The 22,800-nt window shown below is 36.4% G+C and overlaps 1 protein-coding gene across 1 annotated transcript in view; it reads left to right on the plus strand.

Annotated features, from left to right (window-relative positions):
• The window catches only part of CNTNAP5 (contactin associated protein family member 5), a 959,167-nt gene extending 937,442 nt beyond the window's left edge, over window positions 1-21,725 (plus strand). Inside the window, exons 22-24 of the mRNA XM_036022576.1 lie at window positions 15,897-16,115; window positions 17,603-17,674; window positions 20,124-21,725. Of these exons, the coding sequence (XP_035878469.1) occupies window positions 15,897-16,115; window positions 17,603-17,674; window positions 20,124-20,320 (488 nt within the window). The 3' untranslated portion in view covers window positions 20,321-21,725. The remainder of the gene's footprint in view (window positions 1-15,896; window positions 16,116-17,602; window positions 17,675-20,123) is intronic.
• The last annotated feature ends 1,075 nt before the right edge of the window (window positions 21,726-22,800 follow it).

The following is a 22,800-nucleotide window of genomic DNA, read 5'->3' on the forward strand; positions in this document are numbered from 1 at the left end:
TAAAAAGATCATACCCCATAACCAAGTGGTATTCATCACAGGGATGCAAGGATGGTACAATATTCACAAATCAGTAAATGTAACACATCACCTAAACAAAAGCAAAGACAAAAATCACATGATTATAACAATAGATGCAGAGGAAGCATTTGATAAGGTACAGCACCCATATATGATAAAAACACTATGCAAAGTGGGAATAGAGTGAGCATTCCTCAACATAATAAAGACCATATATGAGAGACCTACAGACAACATCATACTCAATGGGAAACACTAAAATCTTTTCCACTAAGATCAGGAACAAGACAAGGCTGTCCACTTTCACCACTTCTATTCAATAAAGTACTGGAAGTTTTAGCCACAGCGATCAGACAAGAAAAAGAAATAAAAGGGATCCATATTGGAAAGGAGGAAACAAAACTGTCACTGTTTGCAGATGACATGATAATGTACATAGAAAATCCCATAGACTTGGGCAAAAAGCTGATTGACCTAATAAATCAATTTGGCAAAACAGCGGGACACAACGTCAATATCAAGAAATCAAAGGCATTTCTGTACACCACCAATGAAACAGCAGAAGCAGAAATCAAGAAAAAAATCCCATTTAATATAGCAAAAAGAAAAATAAATTACCTAGAAATAAACCCAACCAAAGAGGTAAAAGACCTGTATTCAGAAAACTACATAACACTGAGGAGAGAAATCAAGGAAGACACAAACAAATGGAAACATATACCCTGTTCATGGATTGGAAGAATTAATATCATCAAAATGTCCATACTACCAAAAGCAATTTACACATTCAATGCAATACCTATTAAAGTACCAATGGCATATTTCACAGACATGGAACAAACACTTCAAAAATTTATATGGAACCATAAACGACCCCGAATAGCTGCTGCAATTTTGAGAAAGAAGAGTAAAGTAGGAGGGATCACAATACCTGACACTAAACTATACTACAAGGCCACTGTAATCAAAACTGCCTGGTACTGTCATAAAAACAGGCACATGGACCAATGGAACAGAACAGAGAGCCCAGGAATAAACCCAAGCCTCTATGGTCAATTAATATTTGACAAAGGAAGCAGCAACATAAAATGGAATAAAAATAGCCTCTTCAACAAATGATGTTGGGAGAACTGGACAGCCATGTGCAAAAAAATGAAACTCGAGCACCAACTTACACTTTATACAAAAATAGATTCAAGGTGGATAAAAGACTTAAATATAAAGCATGACACCATTAAAGTCCCAGAAGAGAACGTAGGTAGGAAAATCTCAGATATTTCACGCAGAAACTTTTTTACTGACTTGTCTCCTAGAGCAAGGGACATAAAGGAAAGAATAAAAATATGGGACCTCATCAAAATTAAAAGCTTTTGCACAGCTAAAGAAAACAGTATCAAAATAAAAAGAGAACCATCTGCATGGGAAAACATATATGCCAATGATACCACAGACAAGGGTTTAATCTCCAAAATATATAAAGAACTTACACAACTCCACTCTAAGAAGACAAGCAACCCAATTACAAAATGGGCAAAGGACTTGAACAGACTCTTCTCCAAGGAGGACATACAGAAGATCCAAAGACACATGAAATGATGTTCAATATCGCTAGCTATCAGAGAGATGCAAATTAAAACCACAATGAGATACCACTTCACACCAGTCAGAATGACTATCATAAACAAAGCAACAAACAACAAGTGTTGGAAAGGTTGTGGAGAAAAGAGGACCCTAGTGCACTCACTATTGGTGGGAATGCAGACTGGTACAATCACTATAGAAAGCAGTATGGAACTTCCTCAGAAAACTAAATCTGGATCTGCCTTTGGACCCAGCAATTCCACTGCTGGGACTATATCTTAAGAACACTAAAACACCAAAACAAAAGAACCTTTGCACCCCGATATTCATAGCAGCACAATTTACAGTCGCTAGGTGCTAGAAGCAACCTAGATGCCTATCAGTAAATGAATGGATCAAAAAACTATGGTACATTTACACAGTGGAATTTTATGCAGCAGAAAGAAAGAAGGAGCTCCTAACCTTTGCAACAGCTTGGATGGAGCTGGAAAGCATTATGCTAAGTGAAATAAGCCTGGCAGAGAAATCCAAATACCATATGATCTCACCTTTAATAGAAATCTAAACAACAAAACAAAGGAACAAGCAAAATGTAACCAAAGACAGTGAAATAGAGGACAGGCTGACAGTGACCAGAGCAGGGAGAAGAGGGAATTTCAAGGGAGAATGAGAAGGGTTACCAGAACAAATTTAAAGGACACATGAACAAAAACTAGGGGAGGGTGATAATGGGAGAAAAGTGGGGAGGTTAGGGTGGGTGGGCTGGATTGAGAGTAAAAGGGAGAAAACTGTACTTGAACAATGATTAAAATAAAAAAAAAATTTAAAAAGTGATTACCTTTATTTCACTATGTGATACAGGTTTTAATAAAAGGTGTATACAGCATAAACCCCATTTGACAGCTCAAAGTCTTAGAGAAAAAATTGGTACATGAATAATAAAGAAGTAATAAAGTGGCTGAATCAAAGTAAAAGATTAAAGTCTAATTGGAGACTTTCTGGGGTGGTGAGTATATGTTAAAGACTTAAGTTTAGTGGGAAGCCTGCTTGCATAGGCAGGTCTTTGGAATCCTGGGAGATAATATATAAGTAAAATTTTGTTGAGCATGTACCATGTGCCAGGCTGTAAGTTAATAACTTTGCCTTCATTATTACATTTAATCCTCATAATAAACGTATGAGATTGAATTTTAAGTACCTATTGTTATGCCTCAACCTACCCTAGAACTCAGTATTTTAACTCAATATCTGTTTTAAAATATCTTACAATTTGTTGATGAGGAATTTGGGCTTAGCTTCCTGGTTTGTTCTTCAGCTCCCTTTGAATTTAACTAGCGTCTCTTGTTAATACAGAGCTAGTAGTTGGGCTTCTGGAGGAACTTAAACAGATTTACTCACTTGTGAGGTGCTTTGGCAGTGAAATCTGTAAGGCTGAGATCAGCTTGTCCCTTCTTTCTCTCCATTTAATGTGAAGTTTTCTCCATTTGGTCTACTAGAAAAGTAGGGCTTCTTACATGGTAACGTGAGGCCTAAAATCCCCAAGGCAGAAGGTGCCCACCCTTTTGATGGCTAGTTCTGGAACTGACAGAGTACCACTTGCAATGCATTACATTGATCTAAGCAGCCACAACTTAATGGATATTTAGAAGGCGGGGAAACAGACTTCTCAATGGAAAGGAATGTCAAAGATTGCTGCCCTCCTTAGCCTACCACTACACTCATTCCCATTACAGAGATGAGGGACTTGTCCAGGAAATATCATGTAAGTTCCCTACGGTTACAATGTTAATGAGTAGAAGTGTTGAATGTCAAACTACAGAGTTTGATTCACTGATTATGCTACCTATATCTAGAGGAAAGTTGCATAATGGCTTAACTGAAAGAAAGTACAGAGATAAAAAGAATATTTGCCCAAAAGAAGCTAAGCCAGATACTTTTAAGAGCGTATTTAATATTCAATATGTATGCTTCTCCTTTTTAAATTTATTTTATTTTAATTATTTTATTGTTGTTCAAGTACAGTTGTTTGCATTTACCCCCCACCACTCACCCCCACTCTAGCCATCCCTACCTCCCTCCCCTGATTCCACTTCCCCCTTGGTTTTGTCCATGTGTCCTTTATAGTTGTTCCTAGAAACTCTTACCCCCTTTCTCCCCATTATCCCCTTCCACCGCCTCACTGGTTATTGTCCTTTTGTTCTTAATTTTAATGTCTCAGGATATATCTTGCTTGTTTGTTTGTTTTGTTGATTAGGTTCCACTTTATAGGTGAGATCATATGGTATTTGTCTTTCACCACCTGGCTTATTTTACTTAGCATAATGCTCTCCAGTTCCATCCATGCTGTCACAAAGGGTAGGAGCTCCTTCTTTTTTTCTGCTGCATGTTATCCTCCTCTTCTTAATTGAACACTGTGGTGTTTTTAGGTTTTTGTTTTTAGGAAGCAATGTTTTCAGTTAAAAACAGTATATTTCTCATCCTTCTTGAGTTAAGAATAGTCATATGACATTGTCTTGGACAGTGGGCTCCAAAAAGTCACAAGGGGTTGCAAAAGGCCTGATATAATGAGTATGTGCCCCTTTATCATTTGCTCTCCTTACTTTCTTCTGCTTGGGATATAATGGTGGTAGCTGAAGTGCCTAAAGTCATTTATGAGAATAAGGTAACAGCTGTCTGTGGAGAGGAAAGTACTAATCAGGATCCTGGAAAAAAAATTTCCAGGACCCTAGTGATATCTGGAGCCAAATCACCAACCCTAGACACTGGGAGGCATCAGCCTTCTAATAACTGGAAATAAAATAAACTGACTTTATTTGGGTTACTGTATCTCTCTCTCTTCTTTAGTTGATATAATCAGTCAAATGCAAATTATAAGTAACAGCGATAATTTGTGGTTTTATATTTTCTGAATGAGATGTAGAAAGGATGAAGCAGAAGCTACTATTTCAGTCAAACCCTAAAACTGATGAAAGAACAATGATTATAAGATGAAAAACTGATGACTGAGGGCTGGGGCCATTTTTTATGGGTCTCCCTTGCCCTAGAGAGAAATCATTAGATGAGTACTTTTGCCCATGTCTGGGTCATTGAAATCAGTTTGATCTCCATTATGCTGAAGGCCACCTTATTATGTATCAAAGAAAACAGTTCCAGAGAGAAAACAAGAAGTATATGGTTAAGTCTGAGACTATAGCCATAGATGTGGAGTTCTATATTCTCCAGTCAAGGGAGCATTCTTGAAACTGGAATGGTTGGGGGGCTGCCTATAGGAGGAGGCTTCTGGCCTGGGGCCATACAGTGCAGGACCAGCTTTTAGGTCCTGCACTGTAATTGTAGTAAGCCTGTTCTAAAAGCTAAGAAGACTCAACCTTTATGTAGACCACATGACCAATGCTTTGTAAACACTTTATTCTGAATTTTATATTTATTGAATTTGTGGTGTGATTTGAAACCAACTACAAAACATGCTAGGTCCAAATTACCTCTTGTAATGAAACCCCAGAAATATGTTTTTCATGAAGTAATTCCAGATCCATTTTACAATAAAAAATGTTATCCTTAAGGACAACACAGGACATAGTCATCAAACATCCTTACCTCACTCAGGTGCCATCAGTTAACATCTTTCATCAGGAAAGAAGAGAGTTTGGCCCTCTGAGATGAACAGACATTGCTGAAGACAAAAATGAGAAAAATATTCATGAGAAAAATATTTACCAAGTTCAGGAAAAAAATATAGAAAATAATTTAAAGATTCAATCACTAAACACATTTATTTAATAAGATATAATGAATGGCCCTTGTTGCCACACCTGGACTCTGTCTGAAGTCAAGCTATAGATAGCATTTACTCCGAGACCTTGGACAAGTTAACCTTAATTTCTAACCCTTAATTTATTTTGTCTCAGGCATAGTGATTAACATAATTCCTGTTTTACAAGGTAGTTCTGATGTGATTGTCATAACCTGACTGCTCATTTCACTTGAGTAGCACAAAGCTGGTCCATCACTCATGTCCCAGGAGGTCAATGATTATAAGAGGAAACCAGGCTAACCTCCTGCATTCTAGGCTTGAACACAGGAGGGTTCATATCCCAGCTGCATCACCTACTGTTACTTTGGACATATGTTTAGCATTCCTTATCTGCACTTCCTTACCTTTAAAACTGACATAATAAGAGAGAAGATGTTGGTGTCATAAGGCACTGTAAGCAGCATGTGGCATATGTTAGGAGATCCTTTCCTAATGGATAGTGTGCAGGTAGACATTGTTTTATACAGCAATGCGGAACTGTGCAAGTCAACACACAGGCTAAAACTGGGAAAGAACATCTTAATAGTCTGTCAGAAAAAATACTATGTGGAGTTTTATGACCTCTAAAACATTTTGTCAAACAAACACTCTTAGGGGAATAAAAATAATAAAACTAATATTTAGTAATATTAAAAATATTGAGCATTAGTATTTCATTTGTAAAAAGCTTATTAAACATAATTTTAATAGTCCCAGCCTTCTAGTTTGAGAAAATAAAGAGGGAGCATCTATGCGATGTCTTTGTGAGCTACCATATTCCTTTGAAAATGTGAGGCAGTCTCTAACATTTTATTCTTTGTATTTCCGATCTTATGAATCATCTTGGACAATTCCTATAATGTGAAGTTTTTGTTTTTATCCTTTGCTGACATCACCTCCTCAGGGACACTGACATACTTTTTGTCACGAACTCTTGTGTCATTTTCAATTCATATCACCCTCACTAATTCCCTGTGGCTGCAGGTCTAGTGTCTCTCAAACAGCATCAGAATCAGCACTTCCATGGTCAGCTATCTCTGCTATACATCAACTTACATTTGAATTTTATTTCCAATGCTATCATTTTCTGTTTCTTTGCTAAAATTTTATCTTTGCTGACCAGTTCCTTGTTTAGGTTATCTATTTTTGTAAAATGTCGCATGGAATTAGTACTGAGAGACCAAGAAGTAGAACAACTATATTTGTTGTTGTGTGTGTATAAATTGAGTAAATGATAGCACAGTGAGCAATCACCAATAGTCTTGGAAAGAAATTCTGAGATCGGTTTCTAATCATGATGCACATCTGTTATTTACATATTAATTTGTGGAGTGAAGAGCTAGCAGCAGAAATAATAGTTTATGTAATTAGTTTTGTTTATATCATGATCACTAAAACATAAACCATCTCATTGCAGAATTGGTGCAATTTATATGGTGATAACTGAAATTCATGCTTATTGGAACAAAAAAAAAAAGGGGATGTTTTCAACTTCTACCTTTGCTGAATAGAAACGTTCAAACAAGAAATTATCACTGTCTTATAGCCAATAAGATAAAACTATCTGGGCTTGTTTCAAATGTAGAAACATAGTACCACTTCAGCATTCACAGAGCATCCCTATGTGTGCTGTTTTCCCATTGCTATTATGGTGAACTACCCCGAACTTGGTGGCTCAAAATGCTCATCTAACATTAATATTGATTAGGTGTTTCATCACCATAGATTTGCTTAGGAGAAAGAAAAGGCTGCAACCCACTTGTGTTCAGACATGGCAAGCCACAGGCACACTCTGTCTGGTAAGCAAAGATGGAGAGGATTTAACCAAGGGAAGAGGAAGTTAAGAGAAGGGGAAGTGAGAACCACAGAGCTCTATTATGAGCACAGAGTTCTTCCTACACAGGTCTTGCTTACTCTTATAATTGCATATAAGAGTTCCATAAGCTCTAGCTCCTCCCATAGGAGTCTGTCCCAAACAGATTGTTTTTTTAAAGTTACAATTAGTCTTTATCAAGAACAACATAATGATATATTATAGTTCTGGAGGTCAGAAGTCTTAAGTGAGCCTTCTGAGGCTAAAATCAAGGCATTGGCAGAGCTGTGTTTTTTCTGGATGCTTCAGGGGAGAATTTGTTTTCTTTCTTTTTTCGGCTTGTATTTTTGGGCTTGTATCCCTTTCCTGGATTTTTTGGAACTTCTGTCATCATATTTCTCACTTCTGCTTTCAAACCCTGACATCTTATATGGACCCTTATAATGATGAAGTTTATCTGCATAACCCAGGATAACATTTTCTTCTACAGACCCTTAATCACAGGAGCAGTGTCCTCTTTGCCATATAAAATAATGTATTCACAGGTTCTGGGGTTTAAGATGTAAATATCTGTGCGAGGAGAACATTATTCTTGGCTATGCCATGCATCTTGAAAATCAAACTTCAAGGTATGTACTATGATCAGCTCAATTTTACCTATAAAGAATCTGAGATAAAGTATCTTCTTTATGGCCATTATATTAGAAATGTTATTTCAGTGATTATTTTCATTTAATAGTAAAAAAAACTAATCATACATTGGATGATAATCAAGACATACAAAAACAAATATGTCCTACATATTTTACTCCTTCCTTCCCTCAGGCCCTGGAAACAGCACAAATTCTGTTAGTTTCTCAGAAAGGTCAGCTGCCAAATCCTAGGGCTGTTCTAATCTAGTCATTCCTGGATGTGTGGCTATGTTAGACACAGTTTGCAGGCCTTCCCTGACCTCTACACCTAATGTGCTTCAAACTCAGGCCTTGTCTCAGGAAACTTGAAAATGGTACCTTCTTAAAGGGTTTTCCTGTAGCCTCACCACACTATGATTTATGTATATTTACTAGTTGATTTTCTAAAATTACAAGATGAGACATTTGTAAAACCAGACAAGCTTTTCTGGAAGCCTGGTTGTTAAGCTCTGGTGTGTGGGTTGAAAAGGGCAGTATACAAAGGAAGAAAAATGTAATGGAAGAGCTAGGGATTCTAGCTACAGTGTTTTTGAATCCCAATGAATTTATTTTTCTCATCTGCAGAGTGGGTATAATGCCTGACTAGTTCATATTTTCCACGTATTAATGCTAGTGTGTGCCATTTTCATGATGCTTTATAACATTCTTTGCTAGATGTGCAATAATTAATATCCTCTAGTATTATTATGGAGCAGTACTTCAAAAGTCATCCTGACACATAATATTGACTAGTAGTGAATATTATTTACTAGTAGTGTAAGGGCGGTAGGTATAGATCAGCACCAGAATACATGCACACACACGCAATGAAGCAGCACTGAATATAATTATGACCAATGGAGCTATTTCACTCTTGGCTGGTATCCATTCAGTCCTACTGAATAGCACTACTTTCTCCTTCTTTAGAGCAGACAAATTTAGGTCATTCAGCCTGCACATCAAGCTCTTATAACTCATAAAAAAATAATTGTCTTTTAAACTGAATATATGAGTATATATATTCACACATTCACACAAGATTTTATATATACATATGTGTGTACATACGTGTGTGTATGTATATATAATCTTGATTAGCTTCCAGAAATTGGTCTGCATGTAACTGACAGTGTTGGTTGTCATCAAAGAGAGTTCCACATTACATGCCATGAGTATGAATATAGATGTGAAAAACTGTGCTTATATATGGCAAGAATGAATAAGTTTGAGATGTATCTACATATTCCTGACTAGGCTGCATTACCAATGATATTAAGAAACATTTTTTTTTCGTTCATTAATTCCTTTTACTACTTACTAAACACTTACTCTGCTTATCGGACACTATGTCCCACTTAATGTGGCTGTAAATCTGAAAAAGACAGGTTCTCTAAGAGCAACAAAGTTTCAATTCAGTGTTCAGACAGACTTGTAAACATTACAGTGAAGTAAAAGGAGTGTGATTGAAGTCAGTGAACAAAATGCATTGGGGATATGGAGAAGTGTCCTTCAGTCTGCCAGACCTCTGCTTCTCTTTTCAAAACCACCTTTTGCCTTACTTTAATGCAGAGTTAACTTGATTTTTTGGTGTTTTGAAATGTGGTGAACTTTCTTGCTCTCAGCCTTATACAGGCTTTGCTTTGTGTCTGGAACATTCTTTTTGTCCTCTTATGCATGACTATAACTTATTGGTCACTTAAGCATACATTTAAGTATATTTATTCCAAGCCATCTTCCTTATATCAGTGTTTCTTCAAGTATAGTTTATAAATCATCCATATCATAATTGTCTAAGAATATAATTTGAAAATGCAAATTCTTGGGTGCCTCTAGACTAGATGAGTAAAAATCAAGAAATAGGCATTTTTATACATTTCTCTGGAAATTTTTGGCATACCCAGTTTGATCACCACTTTCCTAGATCATGCCAAGTGTTCTCCCACAGCCACAGTTGTCTCCCTCACTTATAAGACTTACTGCCTGAAATCGCTGCTGCTCTATTAAATGTATCCTTTTTTAAAATGTAGCCTTTAATAAGGGAAATATCTGCTTGCTAGTGATTGCTGGCTCACTGTCTCATACAGAGTGTGGTTGTCAGAGAGAGCCAATAAATAAATGTAGGTTTTGCCGAGAAGGAACATGTTACCCAGGTGGATAAGGGACAGAAAGGCCTTCCAGGCAGAGAGAACAGTGTGTGCCTATTCTTGACAAAAGAAGCAGTCAGGTTGTGTGTAGCACAGAAGGGCTGCATGGGCAAGTGGAGTTAGCTAGTGAATGGCTGTAAGTCATGCTATGGAGGTGAAGTTTTTTTTCATCCTATAGATAATCCAGTCCAGTGCTGGACATGGACAGTATTATGCTAAGTGAAATAAGTCAGACAGAGAAAGACCAATGCTATATGATTGAACTTTATACATGGAAACTAAAGAGCAAAATAAATGGACAAGCAAAATAGAAACAGACTCATGGATGAAGAAATCAAACTTGTGGTTGCCAGAGGGAAGAGAGGTTAGGGAGCAGGGTGAAGGGATTAAAAAATACAAATTGGTACTTATAAAATTGTCATGGAGATATAAGATACAGTGTGAGGAATATAGTCAATAATATTGTAATAACTATTGTGGTGCTAGATGCGTACCTGGAATATCAGGGGGAGTACTTTGTAAAGCATACGATTGTCTAACCACTATGCTGTATATCTGAAAATACAAAATAATATTTAATATAAACTATAATTAAAAAATAAATATTTAAAAAATGACAATACTACAAAAAAGTGTTATGCATTGAGTAATAATGATTGGCATTTAGGTTGCTTCCTGCTTGGCTATTGTAAATTGTGCTGCTATGAACATCGGGGTGCATAGGTTCTTTTGAATTGGTATTTCACTTTTTAGTGTAGAACATTGTGAACATAGGAAATATTGTACATTCTGAAGCTAAAATTGATTCTGTGCTATTTTTGGTGCCACCATTTGCTTTAATAGAGGGATATAGTTTTGCTTTGAAGAAATGAACACTTGCAAATTAATGTAGAAAGTGAAGTTTTAAAATATGTTTTTAAAAATAGTTTTATTCATTTATTTTTAGAGAGAGGGGAAGGGAAGCAAGAAAGAGAGGGAGAAAAACATCAATGTGTGTTTGCCTCTTGCATGTCCCCTACTAGGGACCTGGCCCACAATCCAGGCATGTGCTCTAGACTAGGAATTGAACCAGTAACCCTTGGATTCACAGGCTGTCACTCAACCACTGAGCCACACCAGCAAGGGCAAGTTTTAAAATACTTGAAAAAAAATAGTCTATAAAAACTTAACCAACTAGTCATTCAAAATTTTAGAACTAGGTTCATTCAGTTGTGAGACCTTATCAAGGGGCAATTTAGTGGAAAGACTTCACAGGTATCATATCACCATTTATATCTTAATTCTCTCATATAGATGCAATATGGTAATATGGACACCATTGAGGGCCACTGAATTTTGGTAAATGAGTTTGGAACTCTTTGGGTGAGTTTTAGGAAGAGTAATAATAATAATAATAATAATAATAATTCATTTATGTACACTAAGCTAAGAATCATACTTATATTATTATATGTATTTACACCACAATTCATGTGATTAATACTATTGATCATTATTTTACAGTGGATACAACTGAAACTCAGAAATGAGAAAATATAAGTCATATGTATGGAGGCCTGATTCATCAACTCAGGTCTATTTAATTAACCTCAAATGTGCTTTTATAGCACACTATTCTATCCATCAGTAATTGAGAGAGGGGGAGAGACTACTGTAAATCAGAAACCATATTATCAATGCTTTTTTGAATTATTTTTATTGAATTTATTGGGGTTGCATTGGTTTCAAGTGTACAGTTCTAGAATACATCACCTGTATACTACACTGTATGTTCACCACCCAAAGTTGTCTCATTCCATCACCATTTATCCCCTATTTACCTTGTTCTACCTGCCCCTAGCCTTCTTTCCCTCTGGTAGTCACCAGACTGCTGTCTGTATGTTTTTTCCCCATGTGTGTATATGTTTTTTCTTAATAAATAAGTTTTAAATTTATTCATTGATTTTAGAGAGAGAGAAAGAGAGAGACAGAGAGACAGAGAAATATCAGTTTGTTATTCTACTTATGCATTCATTGGTTGATTCTTATATGTACCCTGACCTGGGATTGAACCTGCAACCTTGGTGTATTGGGATGATGCTCCAAACAACTGAGCTACCCAAGAAGGGAAAATCCATTATTTGTTTTAAATATATCACCTTAATTATATTTTTCCATTACCATTTATTCCCCTTATATCTCCCTCCCCTGGTAATCATGACCTTATTGTCTATGTCCATGAATCTTTCTTTTTTAGTGCTCAATCCTCTCTACCTCTTAAGCCTTCACCCTTCCCACTAGCTGTCACCTGTTTTCCATCTATGAGTCTGTCTCTGTTTTGCTTACAAGTTCAGTTTATTTGTTAGATGCCACATATTAGTGAAATCATATGGTATTTGCTTTTTTGACTGGCTTACTTCAGTTAACATAATGTTCTCCGGGTTAATCTATACTGTTGCAAAGGGTAAAATTTTCTTCATTTTTATGCCCAAGTAGAATTCCATAGTGTAAATGTTCCATTGTTGTTTTATCCACTCATCTGCTGATGGACACTTGGACTGCTTCCATATCTTGGTGATTGTAACTGATGCTTCAATGAACATAGAAGTGTTTCTGTTCTTTCAAATTAGTGTTTTGGGTTCCTTTGGTTATATTCCCAAAAGTGGGATTGCTGGGTCAAAAGGCAGATCCATTTTTAATTTTGTGAGGTATCTCCATACTGCTTTCCACAGTAGTTGTACCAGTCTGCATCCCCACAAACAATGCAAAAAAGTTTTCTCTTTCTCCACATCCTCACCAGCACTTGTTCTTTTTTTATTTATTGACGATAGCCATTCTGACAGGTGTGAGATGGTATCACATCGTGGTTTTGTATTTACATTTATTTATGAATAGTCCCCTCACCTAGTTATTTATGAACCTAAAAACTGAATAAAATTAATTCATAAATGCATTTTATCTTTAATATAATATAAAGTTCTGTGAAAACTTTTCAAGTAATGATATAGAAAATTCAACAAATGTGAATATTCTACTGTAATGGTGCATATTTGTTACTTGCTAATTGAAGAATCACATATGCTTATTTCTTACTGTGAGCTTAAAGTCTTTATCTCATAGGAGACTTACTCAACAGTGTTATGCAACAGTCTGACCTAAAAGTCCTTAAGACTGGTTTCTATTTCCTGAATGACACCAGAAATCAATGAGCTATAATTCACAATGCACATTAGCTACTGATTGACAGTTATCAAGGGGTAGAGTTACAGATCTGAAGTATTTTGAGGAAGATCCCAAGGACAAGAAAAGGAAGTATAAACTGGCATGTAGTTTTTGCACTGTAGAATTTGGATGCAGTGGAAAGTGACATGCCTTTGTAGCTCTACCTTGAGGGTATAAGTTAAAAGTGCTAGATCTCATTTCCAGAACTCAGTCAAAAAGGAGCAGATATTGTTGCCAAATTTTGGGGAAGTCATCACTATAGTGACTCCCATGAATACAAGCTCCAAGTACAGAATAAGTACATGGAGAAATCAGGGGAAATGCCAGAATATGACATTCTCTCCTTAGAGAAAGAACTGTTTTTAATAAAGTCTTATCTCTAAGGAAGTGTATTTATTTTGAATGTTTAATAAGGATGAAAACTTTGAGATGTTTCTGAAAAGAAATGAAGAGAACATGGAATCCTGATAGGAGAAAATACTGTCAGTATGAGGCCTGATATAATATTCTTTTTCATTCTTACAGAGATATAGAGGGGGAAAAGTTAGGATGGTTACAATTTATTTTCAATTTATATAATCTTGTTAACTAAGGTGTGGTAGGAAGAAATTGTTTTCTAAAATAATTAAAAGCTGCAAACACTCACTATTCACCATCAGTTGAATATCTACTATACATTGTTTTAAAAGTATCATTTTATTCCCCTCAAAATTGCATCCATTTATATTCTATTATCATCAAAGATGTATAGATGGAGACACTGACACTTATTAAAGTTAAAAGATATTCAGATCATTTGACAAAGTTGAGATTTGAACCAAAGTCTTTATGACTTGAAATTCTAACTCCTTATGCTGCCTTCTTAAAAATCTCTCAAAAACATTCTAATAGACTAATGTCTTTATATACAAATTAGCTAAGACATAGTTTATAAGAAACAAGAAAAGCATAAGCAGTTTTGGTTGAATGTTTCCCCAAATTAAGTCCTAACTCCCAGAACCTGTGAATATGTTAGGCTAAGCATCTAAGAGGAGTTAACTTTGCAAACAAAATTAATGTTGCTAAGCAACCAGCCTTAAAATGAGACAATCATCTCAGGTTATATGGGTGGTCCCAGTGTAATCATAAAAGTCCTGAAAAGTGAAAAGGGACTCTATATTGTTATATTGATCCATATGCCTGTTCTTTATGCCAGTACCACACTGTTTAAATTACTATGCCCTTGTAGTATAGTTTGATATTGGGTAGTGTGATCCCTCCTACTTTCTTTTTTCTCAAGTGTGCTGTTTCTATTTGGTGTCTTTTGCAGTTCCAAATATAAAGGGAACCCCCCAAAATAGAATTATCTTCTGGAGGGGAGGCCCCTTATAGTACAGGCTTCCCTTGGTAGGTGAGTGTTTTGGGAACCCATTTGTTTCAGTGTACCTGCTAGTATTTTGAGAGGCTGTATTTAGCTTCAGAGAAAAATTTTTTAAGACTCTTTCAACATGTTTGACCATTTCATGATGGTTGATTTATGAGAACACCTGGCCACACTGTGCTGAGTGTTCAGTACTTTTTGAATAAAAACAGCATGGCCCCTGTGCTCTACCTGCCTTGTTTCCCTGGGTGAAAAAAGTTCTCAAAGGGAATTGTTTTGCTGATATGGAAGAAGTGAAATAATAAAAAAAAAAAGGTAGCAGCACTAAAAGGCATCAAAATCAAGAAGTTCAGAAACTGTTTTCAACAATAGAAAAATATCTCAATAGGTGTATTTCATCAAGTGGATAGTACTTTGAAGGTACCTGAAGTTTAAATATGTAAGGATGAATATACAATTTTTTATAAATAAGTTCTTGGATTTTGGGGTTCCTATGTTACAACCTTTCAAGGTCCAACAGGTTTTGGGATTCAGGCAGACAGAAGAAAAGTCAATGAGCCATGAGGATGCTTGACAAGCCTTTATTGAAGGGTAGGCGATCCACACATGCCATAAGTTGCATGTCCCCAGTGGGAAGCGGGATGTCCCTAGCCCCTTATATACTAAATGCACACAAAGCCAGCAGGGTGCCAGAATAAATTGTATATAACACAGGATGATTCTGTGCATGAGAGCCCCCCTCAAAGCTATGGGAACCATTTATTAGACTCAGTCTCAAGGCTATGAGAACACAGCTTATCTTAGCTCCCCAGACATCTGGGTGAGGGAGCCAGACTGACTCATTTACTGTACAGTTCCCCTTCTTATAATCTCTCTGCCCCCTTCTTTTTATTTATCTCCTTCCGTATGTTTGAGTTAAATGTTGTGATGAGCATTATAGTGTGTTTGAACTAATCACTAGCATTCAGTGATAAATAGTGATGGAGATAATGATATAAATTCTATAAAACATCTAGAGTGTAAAAAATATCTAGTGTCTTTGTTATATCTCATAAAATATGTGAATATAAATTTTAAAGTTTGAAACATTATATCAAAGCCAAAGTGACCCTAGTAGTTTTTAATGATATGTGGTTAATCTAATTAAACTTGTAGTAGAGGCAAAGTTTGGGAAGAGGAGATGAAAAGAGATAGAGGATGGTTACCCTTATTCAAAAATAAGGTAACTTCTGTAACTTTAAACACTATTTAAAAGAGAATATGGAGCACAGTTTTGTTTTTTTTTAAATGGCGATTGTCTTTCATGTTGCAGAGAATCTTGGAATAGATTCTGAAGTTGTTAAAGCAAACACCCTAGGTTTTGTTGGATGCCTGTCTGCAGTTCAGTACAACCATATATCACCATTGAAGGCAGCTCTGCGCCATATGACCATCGCACCTGTGATAATCCAAGGGACCTTGACGGAATCCAGCTGTGGCTCTATGATGGATTTGGATGTGAATGCAGTGACCACGGTGTATTCTTCATCAGGTACACAAGAGAATAACCAGTGGAATTTACTTCAGTAGCATTATTTTTTAGGTTTTCAAGAAGCTTCTAGGTTAAAGACTATTATTACTCAAATCCTTACTTTGTATGACTACAAGTGGTTAAGAATTATGCCTGATTTCTCATGATTTATTTTCATAAATAAATATATAGATATATTTAATGCAGTCTGACTTTTAATATAATGGATTTAGAACTAAATGCATATTTTCATATATTACTATATAATTATGCATAGTGACTACTGTTTTAGTTGCTACTTCTCTAAGGATTAATGAGTTTAGGGCTCAAAAAGGCAAGCTGTTTTTGAATAATATGTCATATGATTAAAATCCACCTCTCTTAATAGTAGAAAAGTCCTAAAGCACTTTCATCCCTGTATCTTCTGTTTTACCACTCTGGAAAACCATTGTTTTTATCTGTTTTTCAATATTTTCTTTGTCACAGTCATCCTGGCTGTCTTGATATGTTCCCAGGATTTGTCTTAACTTATTGCCAAATAAGTTATTAATTATGACCAGAGAAAGGGAATTGAGTTCTGCTGCCTGCTCACCTCCAATCTTGGTGTTTTCTTGCAGTGCTGAGGTACAATAGAATGAACCTGAATATGACAGTGGACTAGACTTTATTTAATTCTGAATCTGCCATAAATGTAGTCTAGAACTTCAAATAGGTTATTTAATGGCTTCAATCTAATATCCTTATATGTGAAACAGGAAAAATAATATCCATGCTCTAGTCTTGTCCTAAGGCTTAAATGATGAAACAATAATAATGGTGGATGCTATATGTCCTGAAAATTTCATGTGTACTATATGCATATTTATGGCTATTACTACCACCTATTAATGCATTTGCAGATCACTTAAAAATGTATGTAGCTCAATGTCATCAAAGCAAGTGGCAGAGTAATGACTCAAACCCATACCTATGTGCTTTTAAATGTGACACATTTTTCCTTATTCCATGCATGCTAATGCACATAAAGTAAAATCCCTCTCTCTTTAGGAAGAATTTTTGGAAGTGTTAATTCTCCAGCAATTTTGTCCTTTCTTGTCAATGAACTCAATGCCCTCTTGCAGCAGAAGCAGAGAAACATGAGTGCTTGAGGTTAGAAGCCCTAGTCATACATAGGGACGGTCCAGCAAAGCACAGAGGGTAGGCCAAGGGGCAAGCTGTAGGCTACAACAGACATGGGCAGGGTACCACCATCCTCTGTTTCAATCCCTGACCTTACACCTTACTTAGAAGTTAACATGGGGTATAAGTAGTGTACTTCAAATGCTTTTTTTGTGAATGTTTGTTTGAGGTTTTTTTGTTTTTGTTTTTGTTTTTTTTTTTCAAAATCCCAACTCAGAAACTTTTGAGAGCACCTGGTCTAATCCTCAGGTGTGTCATCTCAACTCCCTGTGGTAGCTCTCCTCCCAGGACTTTGAGTTAGGAGTGAAGTCTCCTGTATCTTTTTTCAGATCCATTTGGGAAGACAGATGAGAAAGAACCACTCACAAATGCAGTTCGAAGCGACTCGGCCATCATTGGAGGTAAATCATTCTTTGTTGATGAAAGCAGAAGGGACATAAATAATTTGGTACTCTGGAAAAGTTTATCTGAATCCTTCCTTAATTATGGCCATCCAGCACCCAGGACCCCAAGTTATCTGCAAGACTGTGAGCCTTTTCATGAATAGTTATATATGCTGTATCATCAAAAATACCTTCTCCCCCAATACCAGCAGCTCCATGGATGCATCCCACCTCAATCTATCAGGCAGCTGCATAATGAATCAACAGCTGGATAATTTACTTAGACTGGCAGTGCGCATTTAGTTCATCTTTTCCAATTGATGATTTTTCTAAAGTACAGGTAAAGTTAACCAATAAAACTACATATAAGAAAGGACCACACTGGGACATACAGATACGTGAAGCTGCATCCTTATGGGGGTTCTCCATAAGTGAGTGGGGTTGGATCTAGCCCCACTCACTTATGGGGCTGAGCTAGGGGATTAGCTAGGTGAGTTGGGGATAAGCTAGGTGAAGCCCCCAGACTGTAGTTTTGAATCCAACACTTATGGTACTAATGCAGATTTCATCTGCTCTGTGGTGAGCTCAGCTCCCTGCCTCTCTTGCTCTGTCATTTTCTCACTGCCTACTGGCCTTGCCACACCTTTGATTCCAAGTATGCTAGAACCTCTGGCAGCCTTGATTTTCATCTCTAGGGCTTATAGCACAGATTGCCTCCAAAACCTCATTTAATGTTAAGATGGTTATGAGAGACTAAATCATTTCCATTTGAAGGTCACAGTCCTAGCAGTTACCCCCATCTTTGTCATCTGTCAGTTAGATGGAGTTCTTAGAAAGTCAACAGTATTCATTTATTTAACTTCTATTTAATAAACCACAACTTTGGGTCAGAGCTTGTGCTCAGTATAAAAATATGAAGATGAAAGATATGGGCACTGCTTCCAAAGAAGGTCTGGTGGGGGTCTACTAGACAGTAGAATAAGTGAGTAGTGTTTTGATGGGGAAGTGTACAAATAGATGTGGGGACACAGAAATGTACCATCTCAATAAGATTGTAAGGAAAGAAAACCTGACATTTCCTTAAGAAAGTTCTTAAAATGCCTGACCTGATTTTCTGCTTCAGGGAAAAGATTCCAACTTGATTTAGTCTGGCATCAATAAATGTAGGAACAAATTTGGTGCCTGTTTCTCTTCTTATAATTAATTTCTCATTTGACAAGTGGAGAAAAGTGTTTTGTGACTGCTATTTTTTCCCACCCATGCACACACTTTTGTAAGTATCCTTAAGAACAGGAAAATCATCCCAGTTCCAGGGGAAAATTCCCAGAAGTTAGCATAGCCTCCAACTCTGGATGCTCCACATGTTAGAGGAGGACAAACCAGTTCTTTCATCTCTTAAAGCTACAGTGCATTCCTGAGTGACTTCCTAAAGTTCATCCTTATATAAATCACAATGCAGGATGTTCAAAAGTAACTTTGTAAAATGAACATATATCTCAAGAGCCATTCTACAGTAGAATATATACTAATATTCTTGTAACATTAGTAATAATAATATTAATGTAATATTAACAATTAATTTAACTTTGAATATAATAAATAGATTTCATGTATTTTAGTGTAAAGAAACCTACATTACTGTGTAGATACATTCTCCCTTTTAAAAGTGGCAATATCCACATTCTGAACGTCCTTTGCTGACTTTGCTCTTCATATCCCAAAAGCCTTCCTGGCAAAGGTAGAAATAAGACCTCAGGAGTTAGCAAGGCTGACTTGCCAAAGACGGTTAAGTAAAGTCATATAAAATCAAAGTAGGGGAGCCTGACACAGTTGGGCAGAAACTCATTTCAACTGGATTTGCATTTCTGGAGGACAGAGGCACACCACCTCTGAGCTAGCCTGTGTCTAACAGTGTAGGAATGCCCTAACTGTTTGGGAAACATTTCACTATTAATAAAACATTTTAGCAAAGCGAACATATATCATAAACACCTTTATATCATAAGAGAATTATTACAATGTGAGATGGTTAAATATTATTTTCTAGGATGCTAAAGTAGTTCTAAAATGCCCGTTTGCAAAATTCCAAAAAAAAAGTGTGAATTACAAATGATTCTGGCACAATCTTTAAAGCAGATTTTGGAGAAATTTAATAAGACATCTTTTGCTTGTCTGATTACATATTTATTTGATGGCATTCTTATTCCATCAAAAAAAAAAAAAACCTTTGATTTAAACTGGGTTTCTCTTTTTTTCTGGAAAAGGAAGTTTTTGGTAATTGAAGACTGAAGGTGTTTCAGCTGGTCTTTATTTCTGTTGTTTGTTTTGTTCTGTTTTGTTTTGTTTTTATTTTTTTTTCTGTTTTGTTTTTTCCTCCTAAGTGGCTTCCTATTCTAGACTGAATCATCACTCTGCAGTGGCCAACCTGTGCTAATTTCTTTCTCTCATTTGCCCCTTTTCTAAACAGGAGTAATTGCGGTGGTGATATTCATCATATTCTCCATCGTCGGCATCATGACCCGGTTCCTTTACCAGCATAAGCAGTCACATCGTAATAACCAGATAAAAGAGAAGGAATACCCAACAAACTTGGACAGTTCCTTTAGAAATGACATTGACTTGCAAAACACAGTGAGCGAGTGTAAGCGGGAATATTTCATTTGAAAAACTGCAGGGCCAACTAATGCTCTTTTGTTGTTAAGGTTTTTTCTCCTCTTTCTCCTGTTTCTTAATTCTAGTCATTTCCTTTCTGTCATTTGTTCCCTATTTATTTTTGGAGCACTGACCACAGCATTTACCCTCTTGACCCAGTTTAGAAGACCAGGCTGCTATGGCCACTGTCTTCCTCTTTGACAAACCTATTTTGTTGATAATGATCACTCAAAAACTGACTTTACTTCTTTAGACAAGGAAGAGACACGTGTGCACAGGTGCATATTCAGTTCTGTATTCCATTTTCTAAGATGTACTCTTCAGCTCTGCTGCCTTTCACAGGTTTACTTTGAACAAGAATTCAGTGACCTTGGCATTATCAGTCCTTTTTGATGTCCTCCTCCATCTCAAGTTCATTCCTACCAGGGAACTCAGGATAGGAAAGAAGATGCTATAGGCCTGGTATACTTCAGTGCCACTTTAAAAGGAACGAGAGAGGTTTGTTTTGTGTTAATTTTCTTAATGGCATTGACCAATCTCATAAATTTTTCATTCTGACTCTTATCCCCTGTGTATTTTCAGATATAGTCTTCCTGTTTTTAGTGAGCTATTACTATGCTCCTGTCTTACCTCACTCTCAGGGGCCAGCAATTTAGGACAACATACTTTAGCCTAACTTTGAGGAAGCATGAAAGTAGTAGCTTAAAACTAGGAGGAAAAAGAGTGCTGCTAAGAAGTAGATGTTCTATAACTTCAAAAATGCTTCTGCTAATTTCATAGGTTAGCTAGGTTATTCCTGGGATTATTATATATTGATATATATCTGAAGCATTAAAAATTCAAGTAACAATCTAAAATAGTACCTGGTTCCATGAAAGAGCTTAAGCCATCTTGATTCAGCTTAAAAATATACTGAATGAAAGAAGATAAATACCAAATAGAATTCTTCACTTCCATTCACTCACTAAAGTTCTGGTGGAGAAAGTGAATGTAGATTTAATATTTCTGAGCAGATACAATGATTCGTCTCTGTCCATCAAGCAATCTCCTAGGAGGTTTAGGATGTGCTAACAGGTAAGGCATTGTTAGCTATAATGAACCCTCACTGCTTAACTTTGGAGGAGTTTGTAGGCCCTATGGCACATCACATTTTCAAATCTGTTACATCCTATGTATATAAAAGCATCTGTGTGCACATGTGCACATGCACACACATCTTCTTGTAAGCATTAACTACCAGATGACATGGTGACAGACTTCCTAGTCTTTACCTCTCTGATAACAAGGCATCAAAGAAGAAACACAATTATTCTTTCAGGAAGGCATCTTGAGCTCATCCACCAGGTGGTGGTGAGAATCCTAATCGTTTTGCTATAGCAATATGCCTCATCCTTTGCCTCTGGACACTCTTGAAAAAGATAAGGCAAAACACAATATAAATCTGTCAGTATGCTGGGAATGCCAATATAGTGATCTACAGAAGTGGAAAGTACTTGCTGATTCTTTTGAGAGACAGATTTGATTTGGGAAACAATTACCACATAGCTGTTCTGCTGTTCACCAGCCCTGACAGTTACCAGTCTACCTTTTCCCCAGTATGCCTGTTGCATCTGAGTACTTAATGCTGTCCTGCATGAGGAGGGTCCCCATGAGGAATGCATTAGTTTCATCTGACTTCAGGTTCATTTCAGGCTCTGCTTTCAGAAAATATGGCATAAGAATTTAGTTTCTAATCATATTTCTCAGCTTTAAGATGTTCTAATTATACATGCTTTCCTTGAAATTTTTTATGAATTCTTACTTAATCATTCTATCATTTCCATTATATCCCTTTGCTAGTAAATTTATTGTAATGATTCTAACAAATGCACCATTTGTTTCCTTCTCGTGTTAATAAGATGAATGATATATTAATAGGAGGGAAGATCTATAAATATTGGTGCTCTTCCCCTATTTCCACTTTCACTTTTGAATTTTCTATTTCTATAAAACTCTGTATAAATTAGCCATTTGCTTTGCTAGATAGTCCTTTGTGCCCTGAGATAAAAAAACTCTATGTAGTGCAGTGGGTTTAACATGATGCTTCTTTAGTAATGAAATGGAAAGGAAATAGGTGTGAGTAATAAAACTGAAAAAAGCAAGAACTATATTTCACTAATACAGAGCTGACAGAAAAAATGGAGGATTAGAAAGACCAACTTAAAGTATTTATTTTCTCATTTACATTGATGTATATGCTCATAGGTAGTTCTGTAGGTTAAGAATTTGTGATGTTCCATCCTTACCACATGTGCACTAGAGAACCCGCCAGCATACCTCCCTGCATAGGTAGACTACATATACTACACACTATATATCACAGACTGAAAGACAAATGACAAGAAAGTACCATCTGCATGCCACTCTTATAAGAGAGTCTCAGGGGCACATTAGAATTATTTTTGCAAGGTTGGATTATTCCAAAAACTCAGCAAACACTCTTTCACTAGATG

The sequence above is a fragment of the Phyllostomus discolor genome, chromosome 4, assembly GCF_004126475.2.
Source record: "Phyllostomus discolor isolate MPI-MPIP mPhyDis1 chromosome 4, mPhyDis1.pri.v3, whole genome shotgun sequence".
Taxonomy (NCBI): domain Eukaryota; kingdom Metazoa; phylum Chordata; class Mammalia; order Chiroptera; family Phyllostomidae; genus Phyllostomus; species Phyllostomus discolor.